At 54.9% G+C, this 26,099-nt stretch overlaps 2 protein-coding genes across 10 annotated transcripts in view; one reads left to right on the forward strand and one right to left on the reverse strand.

The window, feature by feature from the left end:
- The first annotated feature begins 1,437 nt into the window (after positions 1-1,437).
- LOC309655680 (uncharacterized protein) lies at positions 1,438-17,846 on the forward strand. 9 transcript variants are annotated; one of them, XM_082451137.1, is made up of 8 exons: positions 1,438-1,567; positions 2,686-2,752; positions 4,592-4,698; positions 11,673-11,733; positions 11,877-12,517; positions 13,328-13,377; positions 13,727-14,864; positions 15,705-17,846. In XM_082451137.1, the coding sequence occupies exons 7-8, from the start codon at positions 14,765-14,767 to the stop codon at positions 16,160-16,162; spliced, it is 558 nt and encodes a 185-aa protein (XP_082307263.1). In that variant the 5' UTR covers positions 1,438-1,567; positions 2,686-2,752; positions 4,592-4,698; positions 11,673-11,733; positions 11,877-12,517; positions 13,328-13,377; positions 13,727-14,764; the 3' UTR covers positions 16,163-17,846. The 9 variants fall into 9 exon arrangements, 6 of the variants coding, with proteins under 6 accessions (XP_082307263.1, XP_082307261.1, XP_082307260.1 ...); XM_082451135.1 differs by lacking the exon at positions 1,438-1,567 and having other exon boundaries at positions 2,431-2,752; positions 13,727-13,819; positions 14,137-14,864; XM_082451138.1 differs by lacking the exon at positions 1,438-1,567 and adding an exon at positions 2,436-2,534.
- A 338-nt stretch (positions 17,847-18,184) lies between these two features.
- The window catches only part of DYNC1H1 (dynein cytoplasmic 1 heavy chain 1), a 66,138-nt gene continuing 58,223 nt past the window's right edge, over positions 18,185-26,099 (reverse strand). The window contains exons 61-78 of the mRNA XM_082450969.1: positions 25,959-26,093; positions 25,744-25,838; positions 25,393-25,567; positions 25,132-25,207; positions 24,270-24,430; positions 24,029-24,140; positions 23,866-23,926; positions 23,647-23,770; positions 23,406-23,519; positions 22,801-22,971; positions 22,470-22,687; positions 22,278-22,381; positions 20,564-20,775; positions 20,023-20,176; positions 19,339-19,481; positions 19,048-19,216; positions 18,712-18,839; positions 18,185-18,543 (exon numbers count right to left, since the gene is read on the reverse strand). Coding sequence (XP_082307095.1) covers positions 18,415-18,543; positions 18,712-18,839; positions 19,048-19,216; positions 19,339-19,481; positions 20,023-20,176; positions 20,564-20,775; positions 22,278-22,381; positions 22,470-22,687; positions 22,801-22,971; positions 23,406-23,519; positions 23,647-23,770; positions 23,866-23,926; positions 24,029-24,140; positions 24,270-24,430; positions 25,132-25,207; positions 25,393-25,567; positions 25,744-25,838; positions 25,959-26,093 — 2,481 coding nt within the window. The 3' untranslated portion in view covers positions 18,185-18,414. The remainder of the gene's footprint in view (positions 18,544-18,711; positions 18,840-19,047; positions 19,217-19,338; positions 19,482-20,022; positions 20,177-20,563; positions 20,776-22,277; positions 22,382-22,469; positions 22,688-22,800; positions 22,972-23,405; positions 23,520-23,646; positions 23,771-23,865; positions 23,927-24,028; positions 24,141-24,269; positions 24,431-25,131; positions 25,208-25,392; positions 25,568-25,743; positions 25,839-25,958; positions 26,094-26,099) is intronic.

Below are 26,099 nucleotides of genomic sequence, written 5' to 3' on the forward strand. Positions count from 1 at the left end.
CATGCACCTCAATGCTCACAGCAGTGCTACTGACAATAGCCAAGATATGGAAGCAACCTAAGAGCCCATCAACAGAAAACTGGGTTAAGAAGATGTGGTGTATACACACACACACTCACACACACAAACACATACACACACACAATGGAATATTACTCAACCATAAAAAAGAGTGAAATACTGCAATTTGCAACAATGTGGAATATTATGCTTAATGAAGTAAGTCAGACAGACAAAGACAAATACTATATGATATCACGTGTGGAATCTAAAAAATAATACAAATGAACGTATATACAAAACAGAAACAGACTCACAGGCATAGAAAACAGACTAGCAGTTACCAAAGGGGAGAGGGAAGGGGGGAAAGACAAATTAGGGGTATAGGATTAACAAACAACTATGTATAAAATTAAGCAACAAGGATTTCCTGTATAGCACAGGTAACTATACCCATTATCTTGTAATAACTTACAATGGAATATAACCTGCAAAAATACTGAATCACTATACACCTGAAACTAACACAATATTGTAAATCACTATAATTCAATTTTAAAAAATTAGTGACTGTGCAGCTAATATGATTTGTGACATATTCATTTGGTAATTCCTTTCACCATTCATTGAAAAAAAATATTTTTGAGCAGTTATTGTGCTGTGCACATGAGGGAGTTTAGGATTGAAAGTTCCTTGGCTCACAGGGTGACAGTCTAGTGAGCCACATAGAAATCAACAGGCAGGGGCTTCCCTGGTGGTTCCAGTGGTTAAGACTCTGCGCTCCCAATGTAGGGGGCCCGGGTGGGTTCGATCCCTGGTTGGGGAACTAGATCCCGCATGCCTCAACTAAGAGTTTTCGCATGCCACAACTCAAGATCCTGCATGCCGCAACTAAGACCTGGTGCAGCCAAATAAATAAATAAATAAATAAATTTAAAAAAGAAATCAATAGGCAGCTTCTACACAGGCTGGTCTGGCCTGCTGTGGGAGTGCAGAGGAGCGGCTCTTAACCAAGACTTCGAGGTCAAGGAAGGCTTCCTGGAGGAGGTGCCAAACTAAGCCGCGGAGATTAAGAAAGTCGGGGTGGGGGCGGGGTGAGGGAAGCCTTTCCAGCAGAAGTCAGAGCTGTGGATGGTTGGGAGGGAGGGGGCTTGGTACCTTCCGGAATCGGGAAGGAGACGTGGGAGGGGCTGCAGCCCTGGGGCAGGCGCAGTGCTCCGGTCAGGATGCCGCCAGGGAGGAGCGCGGGGTTAAAGAGTTTGAAGGTCATCCCAGGGCACAGGGGAGTCACTCAAAGTTTTGTGGCAAAATTGTGTCCTTAAAAAGGCCTCTCTGGCCGCGAGTGGAGCACGGACGGGGGGCCTAGCGCGGCGGAAAGGATCAGAGGAGTTTCGCGAAGGGGCAGCAGGAGTCCACCGCCTGAACGTTGGGGCGCGGCGGGCAGGGAGCCCCAAGATTCGTTGCCATGGAGATGCCTGTGACATCACACAGATCCGGACCGCAAGACCCTTCCTTCTCGACTCGGTGATGGTGACTGTGGGAACAAAATGGACATGCCATTCGGAAGGTAAGTCTGCAGTGACCGTCCTGTGCCCTGCGCACCCGACGTTCGCATTCCCACCCCAGCTGCTCTGCGTTAGCATCAACCCCGGCGCCAACTTCACCTGCCCAGGGGTCCCGCCGGCCCCGACTTGAGTAACAACACGGCCCCCCGGAGTCGCCCTCAGGGGCCAGTTCCTTGCTACGTCTGGAGGCTGCAGGGGGCGCTGCGGGTCTCGGGCAGGTGGGCGCAGGTGCGCCCCGGGGCGCCTTTCCCCGCAGCTGCTGCCTGGCGCGGCGGCGGTTAAAGCCGCGCAGGCGGACCAGGACGCGGGTGGGCCTCCTCCGGCGAGGAGTGGCCCCAGCGTCCGGGAGGGGCCCGAGGCGGCCGAGCCCACACCCTGAGGGGGTCCCCGCCCCGTGGGAGGAGGACCGCGCAGCCCCGTGGTGGCCTTGCAGGAGTGAAGACCGCGTTCCCCTCGTGGTGCGGGTCGCTTCCCCGCGGGGCTGAGGACGTGGGCCCCAGCCCCGGGGGGGGGTCACTCGTGGGAGGCACGAGCCTCCACCGTGCGGGTGGGCCCTGCGGGAGCGAAGCACCCTGGGGCCCCTCTGACGTGAGGAGTGAGGATGGGGCCCCACTCCCTGGGGCTGGGGCTCTTTCCCCCTTAAGGAGGAACACCTGTTGTCCCCTCCCCCCCCCGCTCCGGGAGGCGGGCCTGAAGGGTGGAGCGTCCCCGGCACGAGGTGAGGGCTGGCGGGGGAGGGAGGGATTGAGAAGCGGCCCCGCAGCTCCCCTCCGCGGGGCGCCCCGGGCCGGTTCTGACCGGGCTGAGGGCGGGGGGGCGGCCCTCCGGCTGACCCCGCCCCCTCCTGGGCCGGCCCGCCGCCTGTTCCTGGGAAGTCCGGAAGCTCCCCGTCCCCAGGCCCACGGGAGAGTTCTAGGACGCCCCGGAATTTACCTGGGGTCAATTAACGTCTGCACGCAAAGCTACACAGTATTTTTCCAAACTAAAACATTATTTTAACCTGTGGTTTCCTCTAGACAAACTGACGTAAAATAAGAAATAAAATCCCGGACGGTCTTGTTCTCTAGGTTTTCTGCGGGTTCCTTCAGCCTGAACGGGAATTCTTCTGTTTTGGTTGCAGAACTTTGTGATCTGATGGATTCCGAGGGGAGCCCAGGAGCTTTGGAGAGGCTTACCTACCACACAAGGTAAAATGAGATGTGGCCACCTCTGAAATGGCTTTTCCCTTTAAAGCTTGGTCAACTTTGTCTTAAACTGGAGTTGTAAGGTTTTTTAAAAGAATTATTTATTTATTTTGGCTGCGCCGGGTGTAAGCTGCAGCATGCGGGATCTTTAGTTGTGTCATGTGGACTTCTTAGTTGTGGCATGCATGCGAGATCTAGTTCCCTGACCAGGGATTGAACCCAGGCCCCCTGCATTGGGAGCTCGGAGTCTTACCCAATGGACCACCAGGGAAGTCCCCAGGAGTGTTAACTTTTGACCTGATTTTCACATGGCATTAAGGGACAAGAGATTGCAAAATGGAAAAAAAAAATCCGCTGTCCTTCCTTTTTTTTTTTAATATTTATTTATTTTATTTATTTATTTCCCTTATTTTTTTGACTGTGTCAGGTCTTAGTTGTGGCACGTGGGGTCTTCGTTGAGGCATGCAGGATCTTTAGTTATGGCGTGCAGGCTCTTCATTGCGGCGCGCGGGCTTCTCTCTAGTTGTGGCGCGCAGGCTCCAGGGCACATGGGCTCTGTAGTTTGCGGCACGTGGGCTCTCTTGTTGAGGCACACGGGCTCAGTGGTTGTGGTGCGCGGGCTAAGTTGCCCTGCGGCATGTGGGATCTTAGTTCCCTGACCAGGGATCAAACCCGCATCTCCTGCATTGGAAGGCGGATTCTCTACCACTGGACCACCAGGGAAGTCCCTGTCATTCCTTTTTAATTTATATCTCAGAATAATTGTACCCAAAAGTGTCTGGTCAAAATAATAGCAAGTATGTATGAAGGTGTCCGTCTTAAAAATTAACACTGGAGAAAAAAAAAGAAGAAAGAAATACCCCCTGTGACTTGTGCACGAAAATACAGACCTAATGTCCCCCACCCTTCCCAAGAACCTGACCACGTACCCGGCAGAACGTATTTATTTGGAGCGTCCATTCTTTTTTTTTTTTTTTTTTTTTTGGCCAGGGATCGAACCCTGTGCCCCCTGCAGTGAAAGCGCGGAGTCCTAACCACTGGACCACCAGGGATGTCCTGGAGTGTTCCTTCTTGTTCTGTGTGCAATTAGGAAAGGGGGATAATGTTCAGTCTCCTGACTTCCCTTTAGACTATTACACTTGAATAATATTTGCTGAGAACCTACCCTGGCGAGTTGAGCCGATGAAGGTGTCCTTGGAAGATGTTCACATCCAGGATTGTTTCTTGTTAGAGTGTGGGTGTGTGTGTATGTGTGTGTGTGTGTGTGTGTGCACACAGGGGTTTATCTTTAGAAATTCGACCTTCGAAGACTTCTTACTCTCTCAGGTTCCTGGTCCAGGAAAGGTGCTCAGATATTTGAAGCTTGGCCCAGATCTTAGTTTCACGTGGGTAGAAAAATAAAGACCTAGCATCCTGTGAAACGACAGACTGTTTCCAGGCTGCCTATCTGCACTCGAATAAAGCTAATTGTCTTAGAAACCACTTTTGGGGAAGAGGAGTTTGAGAAATCTTTCAGGACAAATTTTATTGCAAGGAAAGGATGCCCATTTTGAACTGTTGGTTAGTTTTTGAATATTGTTAAGTGAGAACTTTTTGAGTGTGTTTTTCCTTTGAAGTGGAAATGCAAAATTGAGTTAAGCACTGGGGCCAACTTCAAGGTGCCCCGTTCGTTCGGCATCCTGAATCCCTTCGTCCCTAGCGTGCCTCTTCCATGTGGTCATATGGAGGGTGGGGGCCAGGAGGCTCACGATATTTTTTCTCCTTTGCAGATCTTGAGAGTAGATTGGCTAAGCTCCTCTTTGTCAAAAGACCATTTTGCATCTGCTCTGTTCTTTTCTCCAGACCAGCGTCTCTCTCTCCCAACTCCTCTGCTCTCAGAAGCTGGCTCTCCGGACTTCACCTCCACCTTCTGTTTGCGGCCCCTGTTCCTGGTTGCTCCTGGACTCCAGGTAGGAGCCTTCAGAAGTGGCTCCAGTTTGGGAGCTGGCGTGTCCCTCAGGGGTGTTCCTCCCGGGCATGGCTCCAGGGGTGGGGTGACCTGGGCTGCAGAGCCTCTGGGGTTTTGGACTGTTTTGGGAAGGCCCATTATCTTTTCCCTCTTTCTGCCTTGTAACAGCAGGCTTTTTTTTTTTTAAATTGGAGTATAGTTGATTTACAAACAATGTTGTGATAGTTCCAGGTGTACGGCAAAGTGATTCAGTTTTACGTATATATACATATGTATTCTTTTTCAGATTCTTTTCCATTATAGGTTATTATAAGGTATTGACTATAGTTCCCTATGCTGTACAGTAGGCCCTTGTTTATTTTATATTTAGTAGTTATATCTGTTAATCCCAAATTCCTAATTTATTCCTCCCCCGTCCTTTCCCCTTTGCTAACCATAAGTTTGTTTTCTATGTTTGTGAGTCTATTTCTGTTTTTTTTAAAAATTAATTTATTTTTGGCTGCATTGGGTTTTCGTTGCTGCGTGTGGGCTTTCTCTAATTGCAGCGAGCAGGGGCTACTCTTTGTGGTGGTGTGCAAGCTTCTCATTGTGGTGGCTTCTCCTGTTGCGGAGCACAGGCTCTAGGTGTGCAGGCTTCAGTAATTGTGGCTCGCGGCCTTCAGTAGTTGTGGCTCGCGGGCTCTGGAGCACAGGCTCAGTAGTTGTGGCGCACGGGCTTAGTTGCTCCACGGCATGTGGGAGCTTCCCAGACCAGGGATCGAACACGTGTCCCCTGCGTAGGCAGGCAGATTCTTAACCACTGTGCCACCAGGGAAGCCCTATTTCTGTTTTGTAAATGAGTTCATTTGTATCATTTTTTAGATTCCATGTATAAGTGATATCATGTGATATTTGTCTTTTTCTTACTTCACTTAGTATGATAATCTCTAGGTCCATCCATGTTGCTGCAAATGGCATTATTTCATTCTTTTTTATGGATGAGGAATATTCCATCGTATATGTTAGCAGGCATTTAATTTTTTTTTTTTTTTGGCCGTGTCTTGCAGCTTGAGGGATCTTAGTTCCCTGAGCAGGGATTGAACCCATGCCCTCTGCAGTGAAAAACGCAGAGTCCTAACCACTGGACCGCCAGGGAACTCCCAGCAGGCATTTAATTTTTATTATTAATTTTTTTTGCTATTATCCAGTATTTTACTAATGCATTAAAGCATTCTATTTACAAAGTGAATTTTTTAAAGCTTCAGTAGGAAAATTTGCCAAGTGTTCAACCTGCAACAAATGTCTAATTACCACATTGACCCTTTGCCAGTTAGTACACGAAACCAGCAAAAGATGCCAGAAGAGGCTGAGAGACAAACGCACCCTCTCATCTTCCATTTCTGTCTTCCTGTTGGGCTTTTACTCCTCTGGCTTAATAACCACAATTGTGCAAAGTTGAGGGCCCGATGGGCAAGGGGATGGGGCTAGGACAGGTCAGGGGCAGACCAAGGACTGGCCAGCAGTTGGTTTGCTGGTCCCTAATTTTTCCATTTTAAAACCCCAGGTTAGGGACTTCCCTGGCGGTCCAGTGGTTAAGACTCCGCGCTTCCACTGCAGGGGGTGCACGTTCGATTGCTGGTCAGGGAACTAAGATCCTGCATGCTGTGTGGTCTGGCCAAAAAAAGAAAAAAACAAAAACCCAGGTTACCAGGTTATGACTTCTTGACGCCTGTGAAGTCAGTCTGTGAAAAAGACCTTTTCCCAGGTGGGCCCTGGGATTGTTTCTGGGTTTTTTTTTTTTTTTTTTTTTTTGTGGCCATGCTGCATGCCTTGCGGGATTGGGACTTGAACCCACATGCCAGGTATTTCTCCCCACGTATTGGGAATATCACTTTAAATGATTGAAATTCTGGCGACCAAAGTTGAATTCAGGATGATTTCATGTCTAACCTGGTCTTTTGCCATCCTTGGTGCTTTCGTGTTTGACTACAGATGCCTCCAGCCCAGGTTGGGGGCTGTCCCATCCCTCACAAACTAAACAGCGCCGTGATCTGCCCTTGTTCTTTTGAAGTTCAAGTGAAAAGAACAGAGTTCTTTAAGATCATGTGATTTTTCTCTGAGTACAACACTTGTACTAACAGGGCTTGTTAGTTTCCTGTGGCTGCCATAACAAATCACCACCAACCAGGTAGCTTGACAAAACAAGAGATTTATTCTCTCGCAGGCCTGGAGGCCAGAAATCTGAGATCCAGGTGATGGTTGGTTCCCCTGGAGACTCTGAGGGATAGATACCCTGTTCTAGGCCTCTCTCCAGCTTCTGGAGAAGCTGGGAGGGGGTACCATTCATTCCACTCATTTTACGGGGCCTCCTGAGAGAATTTTGGACAGCACCCTCCCATCAAAGAAGAAACACCATATGGCATGCAGACTTCCACCACCCGGTGGATGGGTGACACTCTGATTTAAAACGTACTTTGGGACTTCCTTGGTGGTCCAGTGGTTAAGGTGCGACTAGCGTTCAATCCCTAGTCGGGGAGCTAAGATCCCACATGCCTTGTGGCCAAAAAACCAAAACATAAAACAGAAGCAGTGTTGTAACAAATTCAAGAAAGACTTTAAAAAATAAATAAATAAAATAAAATGTACTTTTTCAGCGGCTGGGTGCCCTTTGAGCCTGATTCCCTTGGGTGGTGCTTTGCATGGAGTTGGATGTTTCAGTGACATGTTCATCTCGGAGCAGCCAGTGAAATAATAAACCAGCACAGAGAGCAGCGTGCTAACCCCTGTCACATCCACGATGGGCTCCTCAACGGCTCACCCATTTTACTGATAGGGAGACTGAGGCTGGAGAAGCTACTTTATTTTTTCAATTATTTATCTATTTATTTATATGAAGTATAGTTAATTTTGAAGTATAGCTGATTTACAATGTTCTGTTAGTTTCAGGTGTACAGCAAAGTGCTTCAGTTATACATACATATATATCAGATTCTTTTCCCTTGTAGGTTATTACAAAATATTGAGTATAGTTCCCTGTGTTATACAGGAGGTCCTTGTTTATCTATTTTATATATAGTAGTGTGTATCTGTTATATTCTAAACTCCTAATTTATCTCTCCCTGCTTCCCCTTTGATAACCATAAGTTTGTTTTCTATGTCTGTGGGTCTGTTTCTGTTTTGTATGTAAGTCAGGAGAAGCTACTTTATTTATTTATTGGCCTCGCTGTGCGGCTTGTGAGATCTTAGTTCCCAGACCAGGGATTGAACCCCGGGCCCCGGCAGTGAGAGCGCTGAGTCCTAACCACTGGACAGCCAGGGGATTTCCTGGAAAAGCTACTTTAGACGTCTGAAGTCGTGCAGCTGGGTTAGTAGCAGGCATGGGTTTTGGACCCAGGAGGTCTGGTCCCAGGGCCATCAGCTGTTCAGCCTCCAGGAGAATCTTTGTGGTTTCTGGCTTGGAGGTCTTACAGGATGGTGGAGCCGCTCTAGCCACAGTGAAAGGAGGGGTGTGTCATGGGGGGAGAGCATTTGGTTTGGCACATGCAGAGTGAGAGGTCTCTGTGGAGCACACGTGCGTGATTCATCCAGGAAGCATTCACTGAGCACCGCTGCGTGCTCCGCACCGGGCCAGGCCTGGGGGGCACAGCTGTGGATACAGCAGCAAAAAGCCCAGGCGATGGAGTGAGCTGGCTGAAGGGGCTTCGGATCCCGGGGACAGAGGAGGAGGATACAGAGAACGTTAGAGAGAGACGAGAACCAGGGAGAAAGCGCAGCCTGTGTGTGTGAGAGAGAGGAATGGCAGCTGAGCGTGGGGGAGGTTAGCCCATGGGAGACACGGGGACTCTAGGACGGCCTCACGCACACTCTGGTGTGTGTACTGGGCAGACGCTGGGCGGGCAGGGGCACTCAGGGGTAGAGCTTAACGGACACGACTGGCAGGTAGCAGTTTGGTGGCTCTCGGGACAGAGTGGTGACTTCTAAACTCTTCCATAGGAGATGTGCAAACAAACAACAGATCTCTGTAGACACATGGGCAGCCCACCTGGAATTGTCACCTGGGTTAGGCTGTGGCCTCGGCAGAGGGCCCCGAACTGCGGAGGGTGGTGGACGGGGAGAGAGCAGCTCAGCCCCATGGGGTAAAGGAGCGGGGACAGGGCGCTGCAAAGAGGCCAGAGGAGAGAAGGTCAACCAGTCCAGAAGGAGAGGCCAGGAAGGATTACTGGGCTTGTGTAACCTGGTGGCTTTGATAATAATAGGCTTGGTTTCAAAGAATTCTCCAGTAAATCTGCATGATAATGGCTTTTAAAAGTAACCTGTGAGGGTGGAGAGGGTGGGTTGTCTGTTATGCGCTCTGCCTGAGAAGCTGCTGGGCCGGGTGGGCGGGGCTTTAAGGGGGGGTCCTGAGACCTGGCACCTTGGGGCCCAGGACATCCCAGGGTGGCGTTGTGTGTGTCTGTGTGTCTCTGTGTGTCTGTGTCTGTGTGTGTGTGTCTTTGTGTGTCTGTGTGTGTGTCTGTGTCTGTGTATGTGTGTGTCTCTGTGTGTTTGTGTGTGTGTGTGTTCCGTGTGTGTCTCTGTGTGTGTGTGTCTGTGTCTGCCTGTGTGTGTCTGTGTGTTTGTCTGTGTCTGCCTGTGTGTGTCTCTGTGTGTATTTGTGTGTGTGTCTATGTGTGTGTCTCTGTGTCTGTGTGTGCATGTGTGTGTCTCTGTGTATGTGTGTCTGTGTGTGTCTGTGTGTTTGTGTGTGTGTCTGTGTTCCATGTGTGTGTCTGTGTGTGTGTGTCTCTGTGTGTCTGTCTGCTTGTGTGTCTGTGTGTGTGTCTCTGTGTGTGTGTCTGTGTGTGTCTGTGTCTGCGTGTGTGTCTCTGTGTCTGTGTATGTGTGTCTCTGCGTGTGTGTCTGTGTGTGTGTCTCCGTGTGTGTGTCTGTGTGTGTGTGTCTGTGTCTGCGTGTGTGTCTCTGTGTCTCTGTGTGTCTCTGTGTGTGTGTGTGTCTTTCTGTGTTTGTGTGCGTGTCTGTGTGTGTCTTTGTGTCCGTGTGTTTGTCTGTGTCTGCCTGTGTGTGTGTCTCTGTGTATTTGTGTGTGTTGTCTGTGTGTCTCCGTGTGTGTTTGTGTGTCTCTGTATGTGTGTGTGTGTGTGTGTGTGTGTGTGTAGGGGAACAGAGTGCAGTCACATGGCAGGAATTAGGACCGGCTTCTGGCCTTAGCTCTGTACCTCAGGGCGAATCAGATGTTCTTGGCCTCAGTTTCCCCAGCTGTAAACTGGTGGACACCCTCAGACCATCTGCAAGCTTCCATCTATTAACTGAATTCCTCCTGGCATCAAAGAAATGATACAAGACCTACGCAGAGGGACTTCACTTACTTAACTTCATTTACTTATTGTATATCGTGTAATGTTTTTTTTGCCTCACTGCGGGGTATGAGGGATCTTAGTTCCCCCACCAGGGATCAAACCCGCGCCCCCTGCAGTGGAAGTGCGGAGTCTTAACCACTGGATCAACAAGGAAGCCCTAATAGCTTTTTTTTTTTTTTTAAGAGATTATTATTTTTTTAAGAGATTATCAAAGTAACAGTGCTACCTTTTAAATTTTTATTTATTTATTTATTTTATTTTTGGCTGTGTCGGGTCTTCGTTTCTGTGTGAGGGCTTTCTCTAGTTGCGGCGAGCGGGGACCACTCTTCATCGCGGTGCGCGGCCCTCTCACTATCGCGGCCTCTCTTGTTGCGGAGCACAGGCTCCAGACGCGCAGGCTCAGTAGTTGTGGCTCACGGGCCCAGTTGCTCCGCGGCATGTGGGATCTTCCCAGACCAGGGCTCAAACCCATGTCCCCTGCATTGGCAGGCAGATTCTCAACCACTGCGCCACCAGGGAAGCCCCCTAATAGCTTTTTTTAACCATGTGTATGAAATGCCTTTTCATGAAAAGGTCTCTAAGAAATACTTTACCCTGGTGCCCATCAGCCAGTCCCTGGCCTGCACCCCAGGCAGGGGGGCGGGGAATGGGGAGAAAGGGGGGTCAGCTTCCTCTACTTGTTATAATTTCACTTTTTGGCACTTTTATCTAACCTAGGCCTAGAGAGAGTACTAAGTAACTCCCAGGGTGTGTTCCTTTGGAAATCAAAATTAATTCGGTTTGGGCCTGTCAGAAGGACACGGGAGCCAACTGAACAAGTTCCAGCCAAAGTCGGAACGATATAAATGATGTAGTATTTATTATAACCCAGGTATAAAGTAAATGAGTCTGTACTGATATGAATGAATGACTGAATAAGTCAATAAATGGGAGGAAAATCACCCAGGCCGAGGAATTTATGGAACTTCTCCCTCCGGGGGCGTCATCCTAACTCCCCACACCTGAGTGGAGGCCGCGCGGAGAGGCTTCTTCCCAGAGAGGACGGGGTGGAGGGGGAGGCGAGGGAAGGTCACCGCACGGTGGAGGAGGCTGCGGGGCGTGGCCGCAGCCCGGCGACGGACACGTCGGGGTGACAGCACCTGCTGTGATGCCCTCGTGATGAGAAGGCGCCTCACCTCTGTCATCGTCCCCGCACCCGTCACCCAGTGCGTTCACGAGGAGAGCATCAGTAAGTCCCAACCGAGGGACAGGCTCGCAAAGCTGTCAAGGCCGTCAGAAGCAGGGGAGGTCTGAGACACAGCCAAGAGGAGCGTAAGGAGACGTGAACTAAATGCGACGTGGCGTCCTGGGTGGGATCCTGGGACAGAAAAACGATTTGGGGGGAAAATTAGTGATATCTGAATATATGGATTTCAGTTAATACTAAAAAAAAAAAGTAGATTTTTGGGTTTTGCTGGGAACTTTTCTAGCCTTTAAAATGCTAATGCATATGGTGCTTTAGGGTCTGGTTTGTAGCATTTCCTGTTTCTGCCTCAGAACTGGTGTTCCAAGGAGCCCGGTTTGGGGAAGCCTGAGTCGACCATGTGTGGCGCACACAGTTGCGGGTGGTGCGTGTTTGTAACAGACATGTTTCCCACAGAGCCTAGGGCACCAACCCCTGGGATTCCGGAGGAAAGCAAGTGACATGAAACAGCAAGGAGGTGTATAGTCTCTTTTTTCATGAATTCGCGTTGTGATCTGTCATGTTTTGTTTTCAGTGGATGTTCTCTCTCTGCTCTTCTTGGGGTGCGTGGTTTTTAAAAAAAAAATTGTCAAATGTTTTTAACGACCTTGTGCTTCTCAGGGAAAGTTCTCTGAGTTTGTCAACTTGGGCAAATCCGTCCCCAGTCTGGGCTTACATTTCTCATCTGCTGAAAAACCAAAGCAGGAAGGACAGGTGAACTGGATGAGTGGCCCCCCACTCTGCTCCAACGTTCTAGAACTTTCTGTGTCAATGAATGTGTGACTTTCCCCGTGAGCTTCTATAAGACCAGGCATCCGGGTGCGAAGGGGCTTTCCCCAAATCGAGGCATTGGTTGTGTGCTGCCTCCCCATGCCGCCAGCTGCTGGTGGGTTTCCTTTTAGTGAAAAACATTTTTTTAGAAAACGCCCTAGATTTGTCTTACTGAGCTATAACTCACAGAGCAAATAGCTCTGACTTTTGACAACCGTACCAGGGCACTGGAGACAGAACAGCTCCGTGGCTCCAGGAAGCTCCCGCTGCCCTACTGTGGTCAGCCCTCCCCCACCCCTGGCAACCACTGACCTGTGCTTTGTCCCCGTGAGCTTGACATTTTGCAGTTAAGTGAAAGGTCCATCACCGGCCCCCGAGCCATGGCTGGTCTGTGGAGCGGCCAACCCAGCTGCATCCAGGCAGCGTTCCGCGAGGCCAGCACCAGGGCCGGATTCCAGAAGAGGCAGAGAAACATGCTCTGTCGCCTCAGGGTACTCCCTCCCCCCTTGGCGGGGTGGGGACACAGTGGGGAGGGGTGGAGGCCCAGAGCAGACCCTGTGTCGGGTCCCCGAGAGCAGGAACCCTTGCCCAGGACCCCACCCCTCCTTGGAATCCTTGGAATTAGTCTTCTCAGCGGTTCTTCTCAGCGGTGTCACCTTTTCAGGCCTTTTCATTCTTCCCCAACTAGAGATGTTCAATTTCCTGTCCTTTGAGAGTCTGTCTTTTGATTAAGAACAAGAGTTGCTTTTCCTGGCAGCCTGGTGTTAGAGGGGAAGGTTCTAGAATATCGGATGCGAGCCCTGGGTTCTTCCCAGGGATCCTGAGCAAGGCCTGGCCCCTGTGTGGGCCTCAGCTGCTGCATCTGTAAAGGAAGGGTTTGGGGTGGATGATCTAGAATCTTCCACCATCTCCTGGCTTTGGGTCCAGAACACGTGCCACGTGCTGTGTAGAATGGGTGGGTCCTTCCTGGTCCTTCCTGGTGCAGTGGTGGGTGGTTGAATCCAGCTGCCGAGTCTGTCTCCTCTCCGCATTCCTGGTTCCAGTTTCCCCGCTTGCAGTGGCCCAGGTTTGCATTTTAGTCCCACAAGCCACGCCTGCGAAGGGGTGCCCCACCTGTGTGCAAGCTCCCGGGAGATGCCTCTCCTTGTCACCACCCACCCCGCAGGGCCACCGTCCACAAGTGTCCGCATGGCAGGAACTGCTGGCCTGGGCGGTGGGCCCCTCGTTCCTTGCCTTTGAACATGAATCTGCTGTCTGCCCCCCTTCGTAGAAAGGATTGTTCAAACCTTTTATTTTTCCAGGCCAATCACAAGAGGAATCACCTGGACTTTGCTGAAGTATCTGGAGATCGGTATGTCGCCGAACGAGCCGGCAGCTGCTCCTGTCTTTAGGGAAAGTTGGGAACCCCCTGAAGTCCAAGTTCCCAGAGGCCAGCCAAGGGCAACCTTGCAGGCAGACCTTTGTAAGGACAGTGGTCTCGGGCCTGTGCTGTGAACTCCTCTCTGGCCAGGGGTGTTGCTATATTTTAGAAAAAACTTCACTTGGATATTTAAGTTGATTGTTTTTTTCCCCTTTCCAATTTTTTTTTAAGAATAAAAAGACTCAAAGCAGTTTGCCTGAAGATTGACAAGAACAATAGGTTTGCAATTAGTCAACCTCAAAATGAATCTCAGTCAAATTCACTCCCGCTAATCTCGCAGGTGCAGTTAACCCTGGCCTCGTGGTGGTTTAAGACACCAGGTGTCGCTGAAGAACAGGGCTGGCGTGCTGCTACGTTGTTCTACCCCAAAGCAGTGAGTAGAGGACCTGGCCAGGTGTTTCTCGGTTTGTGAGAACTGATGCTGTCAGTTTATTTCAGTGTGAGACAGCCCCCCGCCCCCCCCACCCTCCAGCAGCCAACATACACCCAATCTGGGCCCTGGGGCCTCGGGGCCTGGCGGGGACACTCACTGCTCTGCTGGGGGGTGGGTGTCACTAGAACGGGTGTCCACTTTGTGAATTCCAACAATTCTGACCAGTGTCTTTTCTTTCTTTTTTTTTTTTTTTTTAATTAATTAATTTATTTATTGGCTGTGTTGGTTCTTCTTGCTGCGCGTGGGCTTTTCTCTAGTTGCAGAGAGTGGGGGCTACTCTTTGTTGCGGTGCGTGGGCTTCTCACCGCGGTGGCTTCTCTTGTTGCAGAGCACGGACTCGAGGCACACAGGCTTCAATAGTTGCGGTACGTGGGCTCAGTAGTTGTGGCGCACGGGCTTAGTTGCTCCACAGCATGTGGGATCTTCCCGGACCAGGGCTCGAACCCATGTCCCCTGCGTTGGCAGGTGGATTCTTAACCACTGCGCCACCAAGGAAGCCCCTCTTTTTTTTTTTTAATAATTTTTATTGGAGTATGGTTGCTTTACAATGTTGTGTTCTGACCAGTTTCTGAATCTGGAATGATTTCGGCTGCCTCTAGATTAAGGTGTTTGTATTCATTTTTGCCTTCTGGAATAAGTAACAGTGTCGGCTCTCCAAAGGGGAAATGAGCCCTCTTGGGAGTTTTCACTACCCAAAGGAAAGGACTCCACGGGGTCCCTGCTGACTCGGGCCTCGGGTCCCTCTGTGGGTGACTGAGGCCGCGGGTCAGCGGGGAGGGAGGTGCGCACACGTCTGGCCGTGTGGATGGACCTGATTGTTTGCCGGTCCTCACGGCCGGGCTGTCTGGAAGGAGGCCTCAGCACCGCACGGGGTCGCCCACGGTGATGAGCCGCGGGCACTTGGGCCTGCTCTCTGCAGGCCTTTCCAGCCAGAGCCCCTCAGGCCAGAGCACTGGCACGGGAGGAAAAGAAAGAAGAGCAACAGGTAGGAAAGTCTGGTGCGAGGTGGCGGGTGAGGAGGGTCGGAAAGCTCCGAAGCCCCCTTGGCCGGCGGTGGTAGAGGTGGGGACATTTGGCTGCCCTGGGGGGTCTCCTGCCCCTGCTGTTCAGACCCGCTGCGCACGCGGCCGGCCTTTGAGAACCACCTCGGACACCTTGCAAACAGTGAGTGTTTGGACTTAGAGACTCATTTCCGCCTCCGTCGGCCGCCTGGGACGGCTCTGTGTGCCGGGGACCGAGGCTCCACGGCCCGGCCGCGGCCTGTTTGTGCAGGCCGGTCAGGGAGCTGGGGCGGCCTGAGTGTGGCCCCCACCAGGGTCATGGCGCCTGCTCTTTGGAGGAGCCGCTGGGGGGAAATGAGCTCCGACCCCTGGTGGTGGGCAGGGTGGAGGCAACGCTGGGATGAGGGCTTTAAATGATGGCGCTCAGGCTGAGCCCCCGGCAGTGGTGAACGCTTGGGCTTTCTGGGGGCTGTGGGGATACTTATCGAATGCATTAAAAAAATATATTTATTTATTTGGCTGCACCGGCTCTTAGTTGCGGCACGCGGGATGTTTAGTTGCGGCATGCGTGAGGGATCTAGTTCCCTGACCAGGGGTCGAACCTGGGCCCCCTGCACTGGGAGTGCAGAGTTTTAACTGCTGGACCACCAGGGAAGTCCCTATCGAATGCATTTTTAACGATTTATTTGCAGGGCAGATCATGCAAAATTTGCCAAGGTCAGTGATGGAAGAAATAATTTAGGCATGTAAGGGGTGTGCTCTACTTGAGTCCACTGCTAGAAATTGCTAACTGGCTCCGAAATCCTTTTGTCATCGGTTTTTAGATCTTTATGATGCCGATTCAGAAGACCTCCCCGGTCACTCCTCCTGTAGTTTCAATGACTGCTCTCTGGGCAGTGTGAACTGTGACGTGCCTTTGCACACGCTCAAGTCCACGAGTCCAGGGGAGGTGAGCTTAGAAGACCCCCTCTCGACGAACATTCCAGTCCTGGTCCTGACGGCCGCCAGCTGGGCCCCTGCATCCCCGGAGGCCAGCAGCCTGGAGGTGCAGGGGCGGACGGCCAGGCTCCCAGGACCCCTGGAGGACTTGGGGATGGCGGAGGAGGACTGGGGACCCCACGACGTCGGCAGACACCAGGGCAGAGCCAGAGCATCATGGCCGCCACCTAGACTCGGGACCGAGAGGGACAGGGGGCCCAAGCTCTCACTCTCCAAGAGGAAACTGGAACTTTTACTTGCAGAGCCTGAGAAAAATAAGAGAAAGAAGCAGTATGTGGCCTAGACCAAGGTGAGCGAGGTGGGCGGGGTCACCTGGGAGCGGGTGTGATGCGTGACAGGCCAGGGCCTCAGCGGTCAGAGCGACGCTGACTAACATAAAGAAAGAGGTTCCGTGAAACCTGTGGCCCCTTTATGTCTTTTTTTAAGGTTTAAACAATAGAAATGTATTGTCACAGTTTCGGGATCTAATAGTCCGAGAGGAAGGTGTTTGTTAGTAGTTTACATCCTAAATAATGTCTCTGGGCCCCACTACTTCGCCTACAAATGGGTTTCCAGTTCAGGAAAGGCCCCGCCTCCCCTGAATCCCAGAGAATTTCCTTACTTTTGCTGAACATTTATGTATTTTTTAAGCCTTGACTCGGGGCGGTAGGGGCCCACTGCTCTCTGGCTGACCTGTCTCCCGTTGGGCCCTTACGCCCCCAGAGCTCTTCACACGCAGCCGTCCCCGGGGGGCTCGGGCTTTCGGGATTGATGAGAGTTTCGTCAAGATAGTGAAAACAGATGGGCCGCTGACCCTGGCCTGAGAAGACTCCCTCTGCCCTGTCCCGTCCTTTCTCTGTCCCGTCTCCTCTCCTGAGCAGGGTGTCCTGATGGGGTAACATCTGAAAGAACGGGTGGCGGAGGCTCTTTCCTTTTTCTGTCTCACTGAGCCTTTTTTTTTTTGGTTTGTTTGTTTTTATTATTATTTTGGCTGCATTGGGTCTTCGTTGCTGCGCGCGGGCTTTCTCTAGTTGCGGCGAGTGGGGGCTACTCTTCGTTGCGGTGCGCGGGTTTCTCATTGCAGTGGCTTCTCTTGTTGCAGAGCATGGGCTCTAGGTGCGTGGGCTTCAGTAGTTGTGGCTCGTAGGCTCAGTAGCTGTGGCTCGCGGGCTCTAGAGCGCAGGCTCAGTAGTTGTGGCGCATGGGCTTAGTTGCTCTGCAGCATGTGGGATCTTCCCGGACCAGGGATGGACCCCGTGTCCCCTGCGTTGGCAGGCGGATTCTTAACCACTGCGCCACCAGGGAAGCCCCCTGGTCCCCCTTTCTGCCGGCTCTGCCCACTGTCTAGCCTGAACCCCCGATGGCAGGTGAGGGGTGGTCTGATGTGGGGTCCCTCCTCGGGCCCCACGGACAGAACTTCCGTGGTGGTGAGGCTGGGGGGCAGGAAGTAGGGCCCCGGGGAACCCCGATGGGGAGCCTCTGTCCTGGGCCTGCAGTGCCCTGCCCCCACCCCCCGGACACACGGGGACGAGGGTCTGGCAGTTGGAGGGGCTCTTGCCCTGCCCTGCGTTCCCCCCCCTGCCAGGCCTTCAGGGTTTCTAGGATGGCATTCCTTCCCCTGTGCCCTGGAATCCCTGCCCGGCACCACCCAGCACCTGCGCTCGAGACCCTTCCCCGTAATTGGGGTGGGGGGTGCGTGGAAGGGTCAGGCGGGGCCAGGCACCCACGGTGGGCCTCCCGGGGCTCTCCCGGGCATTAGCGGCGCTCGGGCGAGAGTCTGCGGAACCATTAAATACTCCCAGTGACTGAAGCAAAGCTAAAAGGCCTCATTTATTGGTTCAGAGAAAAACATGTAAAATGGGCCCCAATCTTCAGTCCGATATTGCTCTGGACTCCCTCAGGCCACCCAGGGACCCCAGAGGGCCTGTCCGGAGCCGGGTGGGAGGCGGCTCCGGCTCTGAGGCTCCAGGCCGCTCCGCGGAGGCCGCTGGGGCGTCCAGTCGGGCCGAGCTTGGCTCACAGGCAGCCCGCGGCAGGACGGCCGGGGTCACGGCAGGGCCTGCGCCGGCGACCCAGCGCCCCAGGAGCTCTCGCGAGGCCCTCACCCGTCCCTTCCAGCCGCCACCCCATGGTCGTGGGAACGAAGGCGCCAGGGAGGAGGCGGGACGAGGGCGTCCACCTGGGCCACGGGGTCCCGGTGACGGGACACGGCACCAGCCCCATGCCCCGGGAGCGCCCACGCTCTCCTAGGAACGGGGCTGCCTCTGTTGTGAAGGGTCCAGGGTGTCCACAGGAGCCGGAGCTGAGACAAGAGGCCGGAGCCGGCTCATGCTTAGTGTTTTATTTCATAAAACAAGCCACGCTTTGGCCCTCAAAACCACGTCCCTGTGTCCCTCCCGTTTCCGCCTCCCAGCCGTCTGGCTTCTTTCGGCTTCTTCCGGCCTCACACCAACAACTTTCCTTTGACAAGTCCGTACCTTGCACACATCCTAATAATGAATAAACGTTAAATATTAATTTTACTGTTACAGAAAGGGGCGCTAGAAAAGGCGAGTCTCACTCGGTGCAGAGAACGGCGACGCCGCGCTCGTAGAAGCTGCGCGGGTCCTCCTTGGTCGCGATCTCGAAGTCCACGGTGAAGATGAGGTCTGCTCGGGTGAAGTTCAGGTAGACGGGAAGGGTCACCTGCGAGGAAAGGGGGCTCTGGGTCAGGGGCTCCACGCGAGAGGGAAGGGACGGTTCCTCCTGCGAGGCAGGGACTCGCGGCCGGAAGAGGGCGGGGACGTCGCCCTGGCGCCCGGTGGGCGTCCTCAGAGTCTCCCTGACCACAGAGGACGGGAAGGAGCCACTCACCACGTTAGCCTTTTTCTCTGCGTTTGTCTGCTTGAGCCAGCGCAGCTGCGTCAGGGGGAGGACGGTGGAGATGGCGTTGGAGAGCGAGAGCTTGTTGTTGCTGCACATGGCCCCCTGGAGCTTCAACCCTGGGGTGGGAGGGGCGGGCGGTCAGGACCCCCCGAGGGGAGCACGAGCTGCGCGGCCACGGGCCTGGGCTCTAACTTAACACGTTCGGGTGCGAACCACCAGCGGGCGGCCCGTGAGGGGGCGATGGCCGAGCGGCAGGCCTGGGGACGGGGGAGGGGAACCTGAGCGAGAAGAGAAGCCCGGCCGGCCGGAGCGGCCCCCACTCACCCGTGACCCCAAAGCTGCAGGCGTCCAGCGTGGTGCTCTGCGAGGTGGTGACGTTCACCTCCAGGCAGAGCTCCTCCAGGGACCAGCTGTTGGCCTGGGCCACGTACTGCCTGGTGGCAGTGATGTACGCCTCGGGTACAAACAGGCCGCCCAGGCACACGTGGATGTTCTGTGGGAAGAAGCAGCCCCAGCTGAGAGCCAGCACCTGGGCCAGCTCCCGACCCTCCCCGGGGACCCTCCCTGGGACCCTCCCCAGGGACCCTCCCCCGGCTCCTCAGGAGCGGCCGCCACCTTGAGCTCCTTGGCGCCACCAGAGGCCGCCGCCAGCGAGATGCCTTGCAGCTGTTTGATCCTCTCACTGAAGTCGGAGACCCACTGGATGACGCTCATGCCGGCGGGCACCGTGTAGTGGGACCAACTCCGGGGCAGAATTCCTGCAAGCGAGGGGCCCCAGCCTGGCATCAGTGCCGGCAGTTCCCGCGGCGCGGGTGGGCGCACAGCTGAGCGCTGGCAGGTCTGCCCCCACGCGCAGGCTCTGCTGCGTCCCCTCCCTGGTGCACCTCACGCCCTGCTCGGGCCACCGTCCCCGCCGCGCCTGCCCTGCGCCCAGTCCGGGTGACCCACGGGACGCGTCTGGAGGAGCTCGACCGCCCCGAGGAACCACAGCTGCAAACCCCGCCGCGGGCGGCTCGGCGGTACTGCCAGTCGAGGCTCTCGGGGCCCATGGAAACCCTGGGGGGTCCCTGTGCCTTTGGACCCCAGCACCCCGCCCTGCTTTCCCCCCGTCCTAGTCCTCCCTAAAGACTGCAGAAGTGAGTAAAGGTTTTGTTCAGTGTTCAGTGAACCAGCATAAAAGGAAAACAAATTCTCGGGCGTTTCTAAGTCTGCTCCCAGGTGCAGGCATCGAGCTGCCCTGAGGGAAGTCTGGGCGAGGCCCGCCGGGAGCACCTGCACCCAGGGGCACCGCAGGCGCACCTTTCACCAGCTCGTTGATGAGTGTGCGCAGGTAGTTGGTCTGCTTCTTCTTGCCCTCGCACACCTGCACGACATCAGCAAGATCCTGGCGGACGTCCTGGAGTAGCTTAGCGCCCATCTTCACCTCTCTCTCAAAGAATCTGAACAGAGGATCCTAAGGGCGTTGGAAAAGAAGGCCAGAGTGAAGGAGGGGAGGGAGTCTGGGAAGAGGTCTTTTCTCCAGCAGAAAACAGAACCAGAAGTAACTCAGCCTCAGGGAGCCCCGGTTTCATAGCCCTCCCCGTGTTACTCACAGCGTCACCCCAGCTCGACCCTGCACTAGACCTCACGTGAAGCTGTGGGCCTGCCTGACGGCAGCTCTGGACGATCCCGTGAAGAAGGAGAACGGCTGCCGCCGCTTCCTCGGCAGCCATTTGCCTCCTCGCGGAAGGCGGACCACCGTCACCCTAGGGTGCTCCCTCCGGCCCGGCCCGACCCGCCCGGCCCCGCTTGCTGGGACCACCCCAAGCCCAGGGACGCGGCGGGGGGAAGGCCCGGCCACCTTGATGTTCTCCACCGTGCGCTTGAGGTGGCTCAGCGTCTGCGGGATGAGGTGCAGCCAGTTGGACGCGGTGGTGTGCAGCGTCCGCATCCAGGCCGGGCGCCCGTCGGACGTGGCGTCCGGCCTCGTCTTCTTCTCCGTCTCCGCGTAGGCCAGGTCGTCCTCGTCCTCCAGCATCTGCATCTTCAGCATTTTGCTGATCATGTCCACGCCTGGGCCGCGGGGAGAGGGTGCACAGCAGGAGAGCAGAGAGAAAGGGACTTGAAGGTAAAGGCCGCACACTGCGTTTGTTTACACAGCCGTAACTGTGCGCCCTGCAAGGTACCACGTGGGCACCTGTCCTGAAGCGCGGAGGACGGCCTGGCCAGAAAGGTAAGGCGGCAACGACAGAAGAAACAGCACCACCAGGTCAAGTCCCGACTGCTGGGGCTGCTCCAGTGGCCGAGTGCAAACACCAGAGGCCTCTCCCAGGCTCGCGCATCCACTGTCGTCAGGGGGTGGGCTCGGGGGCGCGCCGGCGCCAGGCGGGGAGGCCACCTGGGCTGCTGACGCGCGACCACTTCCGGCTGGGACTGCGCTGAGCCATGTGGCGGCCTCCCGCGGGCTCTGGACTCCGCCTCTGCCTGCGGGTCCCTGACCCGAGCGGGGCGCTCCAGGTCCAGTTCCTGGGCGGCGCCATCACCTGGAGGCTGGGCTGGAGGACAGGGCTCAGCTTCCCCAAGCCAGGCCCCTGTGGCTCACACCTCACGGCCTCCACGTGGGCCACACCACCTGGGGCACCGTCAGCTCTGGCGTGACACGGGGCTCAGATAACAGTCACTGCAGTGTTGAGGGTGACCCAGCGCTGGTCCCAGCAGGCAGCACCGGTGTTAACTCGCTAAGTGATCTCAGTACACGCTGCCGTACGAGACAAGGCCCAGCCCCACCCCGCCCGAGACCTGCCCAGCACCCAGGCCTCAAGCCCTCCTCTGCTTCCCTGCTGGCCAGCCCGGCCTCCCTCTTGGTCACCTGTGGGGCCTGCCGCCCCCCGCCTCCCCCAGCGAGAGGCACACGTTCGGGGTCGTCATCAGTCAGAAAGCAGGCCCCATGGCTAGGAGTTCTCATTACAGAGCTGAATCGCGGGCCTGAGGTGAACTGTTGGGGTCTGTCCTATCAGCCAGGGTGTGAGTTTGGGCAAATCACCCGTCTTCTGGGCCTGTTTCCCATAAAGAGAAGCCTGGCTCAGATGAGCAGTTCTCAAACCTGAGTGTCTCAGCGACCGGGGGGCTTATCAAAACAGATGCCTTGCCCCAGCAAGCCCAGTTCTGATTCCCCGGCGTGGGGCCCGAGGACCTGCATGTCTAAATTTGCAGGGGAGGCTTAAGTTGTTGGTCTGGGGATCACACTTTGAGAACCACTGGGTTAGATGATTTCTTGAATAGTCTTGAAGTTCTAAAAAAGTGTATTCTAAAAAGAGACTAAAAGATTTAAAATGTCACTTAATGCCAAGAGTTTAAAAAAACTGAACAGGAGAAAAAATGAAATTACTTCTGAATCTAAGACAAAAACCTAAATGCAATTTCCCGACTCCATGTACGCAGCTATCGAGCCTTTTCCCCGGAACGGAGCCCGTACTGCAGGAAAGACACCGGCGGGAGCAGATGATTTTCCCTGCCTCCCCGGGAGTGGAGGAAGGGAGGTGTGGTCTGGGGGAGGAGGAGAGCTGGGTACCCACCCTGGGTGGTGAGGAGGACCTTCTCAGCGTTGTTGGGCAGGCCCAGCCAGGAGGGGGTCTGGGTGTCGGGGAGCAGCTCCACCCACTGCACGAACTCCTCTCGCCTGGAAAAGCAGCGCGCCGTTAGCACCGGTACACGCGGGCCGGACACGCCCGGTGCCTCCCCTGTGGGTCCCGGGGGCGGGCGCCCACCTGATGCCGTCTGGCATCTGGATGTCTTTGTGCCCGTCGACCTTGCAGGCCAGCTTAAATTCACTGTCGAAGCTCCTGGTGGTGAACAGACGCTCCAGGAAAGTGTTGAGCAGCCGCTGGTCGAATTCGTTGTCCACCCGCCCGCCGTAGATGGACTGCGCCATCAGGGTCTTGAGCGCCGACCAGGGGATCTTGTCTGGAGAGATGTTCTGCCTTCCCTGGGGGGCGGGGAGGGGCTGGTCACGGCGGTGGAGGCTCCTCCTCCCTCACGCTCACGGCAGGCAGCCGCCTGTACACGAGCCCCCCCTCTCACCGCACAGCCCACGCTTGCCTTGGCCGTGTCGTCCAGCCACGTGTCCACCGTGTCGCAGGCCGACCGCAGGTCAGACTCCCCGAATTCATACTTCTTCGACCACCCCAGGGGTGCGTATCGTAAGCGTTCTTGGATGATGGCGTGGAACCAGGCCAGCAGGAAGTACAAGCGAGCACGCTCGTTGGGAGACTAGGCGGGGAAGTTAGCAAGGAGAGGATCACCAGAACGCAGCCCCCTCTCTATCTAAGAAAATAGTGCCGATCCTGTCGGAATCAAAGTCTTAAAAAGAGCTTTCCACGTACTAACGTTGGAACCACTGTGGTCTTAGTAATTAACACGAACGTTGTTAGGAGAAAACTACGCCAATTTTTCTATTAATAAAGATGTACTCCCAACTATGCTATTTAGCCAACAGAAAATTACATAGGAGAGAACAAGTTTCTAAAAATGGTAGAAAAGGTGGATTAAGGCACAAAAGGAAACAGCACTTAAGAAACACAGAACCGAAGCACCACTCCTGCCACAGTGCTCTCCTGCCCGCGAGCCGAGCCCCGGTCTCCCTCGGTGCCCAGACGTCTGTGCGGCCACTACAGCCCAGCTGGCCTCCAAGCCCCCGCGCTCACCTTGCATATCCGAGACACGGGGATGCTGCTGAACGTCCTCAGCATGTTGGCCTTCACGCCCGGCGGCGGCTCGAACACGAAGATGCGGCCCGCTCGGAGCAGGTTCACGGGCACCTGCGCAAGACACGGCACCCGTGACCGCGGCTTCCACGTGCGTTTCAGCTCACACACACGTGCACACCGACACAGAGGTGCCAAACCAGCGCCTCGCACACCGCCTCGCACCCTCCGTGCCGCCCACCTTGGGGTTGATCTCCATGGTGAGGAAGAGCCTGAAGCAGGCGTGCGGCTGCAGCGAGTGCAGCTTCTTCTCCAGCTGCATCAGCCAGCCCGGGGCCAGGTGCACGTTCTTCAGCATCACCCACCTGCAGGGCAGGGAGAAGGCCGCAGCCACACCTCACCTTTCCGGCCTGAATTCTTGGGCACTCGGGCCTTGTAAAGCAAAACCAAACAAGCCTACCTGCCCGACTTCACGGCTGTATTTATCGCCTTATCTGCTTGGTTAAAGCCTTCTGCCGAGCCTGGTACCAGAAAGCTTAGTGTCAGCACACGGACTTGGACTTCAACGCCCACTCACCTTGAAGTCTGGGGTGCCCCCCGTGGAACTGACCAAGCACCCTTACCAATGGCAATGGATGTGATCTGTGTGTTCTGCTCAGCCGCGAGGTCCTCCACGTGCCCGCTGGCATCGTAACCAGGCACAGAGCACATTAGGACAGGGGTGTTTGGCTTTACCTGCAGATCAGGAAGTCGGAATTGGGTGAGAGAGCATCCCACCCGACAGCGCACCTGTCGAGGGAGGAGAGCCCTGTGGAGGGGCTCGTGAAAACGGGCTGGTTCAGAGTCCGCGGGGCCAGAGCATACCTCCGTGTCCACGATGTGGGTCAGGTCGAGCGGCTGCTCCATGATGGACATGAAGGAATCCCCGAGGTTTGTGGAGACAAACACGTGAGCCATGGCCAGCAGGCGGTCGGGGCGGAAGGCCTGAATCAAGAGCAGCCGGTGGATGGCTTGCCCGATGGGAGCTGGAACGAGGCCGTGAGAAGGGCTGGGGGCTGGTGGCAGCACAGATTGGTGATGTTCTGCTGCCTGGATGCTCCTGCCCCCAGCTCTTGCTCTGCAAACACTCAGCGTCCGAGACTCAGCTCAGACACCCCAGACGCCACGATGCCCGCTCTGTCCTCCCTGCCTGAGAACTGCCACCACCGCCACGCTGTCACTGAGCCCTCTGGGAAGAGCCGTGACAGGACCTGCGCCCGGGTCTGTGGGTGATGAACGGTTACTGATTCTAAATGCCTGACTACATCGCACCCATCTGTGGAGAACCCTGAGGATTCTCAGGAACGTCTAAGATCACAGACACCCCACAGCCCACGACTGGGCTGCAGCCACGCTGGACGCCACCCTTTTCTTCCTCCCCATCGTGGGGCCTGTCTGGTCCAGAGCCTCGCATAACATGCTCAAAAGCAGCCGCTTTCCCCCCGATGCTGGGCAAGGACCTTCTGATCTATTTCTCTTTTGGTCTTTAAGCATGAGTTGCAGCAGGAATTGGGAGTTTTTTGCTTTCTCACGCCTCAGCCGTCTCCTAAGTTTTAACATTGAAATACTTATCTCAGGAATCAATGGCTTTTTATCTTTGGGGAGTGTCCCTGCATTCGAGCAGCAAAGCCCAGTTTTACACTCCGGTCCGGAATGAAAACAACGGGGGAGGCCTCGTGGGGCTTACTTGCGGGGCTCTCCTCGCTCCAGAGGTATGGCACCGTCTGCTCTGGGGAGCTGCTGTCCAGCCAGATGCCAAATTGCTGTGGGGACAACAGTGGAAGTGTCGCCATGGAGCAGAGCCCACCTCTGGGCAGAGAGGTTGGGACCAACGTGTCAGATGTTTGACGTGAGTAAACACCACACAACGTTCTGGGTTTTACACGACACGCGCGACTCCCTGGGAGTAAGGCCAGCTTCCCCCTGGGAACGTTCACAAGACACTTACCTCGTCTGCCTGAATCTTCGCAATCAGATCCTTAAACGCGGGCAGGCAGCTCAGCCTCACCACCGCCTCGGCCTGCTCCACCGTCAGACCCTGGATCTTGGGCGTCGAGCCAGCGTTCAGGACGATCTCCTTCCCCCTCAGGAAGTGCTGGAATTCGGCATCGTAGGTGGGCTCCCTGGGAAGGGGGCAACAGTCAGCTGGGGTCTCTCAGATTCACTTCTACTGTCACTAAAAGAGTAATAATGGCTTAAAGAAGAAAAAAAAAAACTCATCCCATCAGAAAATGCTAGTAGGCAGGCTGCAAAATGACGACGTTCTCTGGTGGAAAGTGAGGCGGGGCAGCCGACTTACCCGATGGTGCCCTTCAGTTTGATTCTCGCCAGCAGCATGGCGAAGGTGATGTGGTCCTGGTGCAGCATGCCTCGAGCTACCCGGTTAAATGCCACCTGGAACCGAATGCAGGAAGCACTGCCAATCCTGGAGAACTACTCCCGAGCTCCCCACTACACGCACGCACACGCACGCACGCATGCACGCACCCCGGGACCGCCGGGCGCGCGCCGTACCTGGAAGAGGTCCTTGGTGATGATGGAGAGGCGCTGCGTGTGGTCGGTGACGCCCTTCAGGTTCGGGTTCTCGTACAGGACGTTGTGGTAGATGTCCAGGAAGAACTGCAGGGAGTACTGGTACAGGAAGTGTATCTGGAA

The sequence above is a fragment of the Balaenoptera physalus genome (assembly GCF_965194825.1).
Source record: "Balaenoptera physalus genome assembly, chromosome: 2".
NCBI lineage: Eukaryota > Metazoa > Chordata > Mammalia > Artiodactyla > Balaenopteridae > Balaenoptera > Balaenoptera physalus.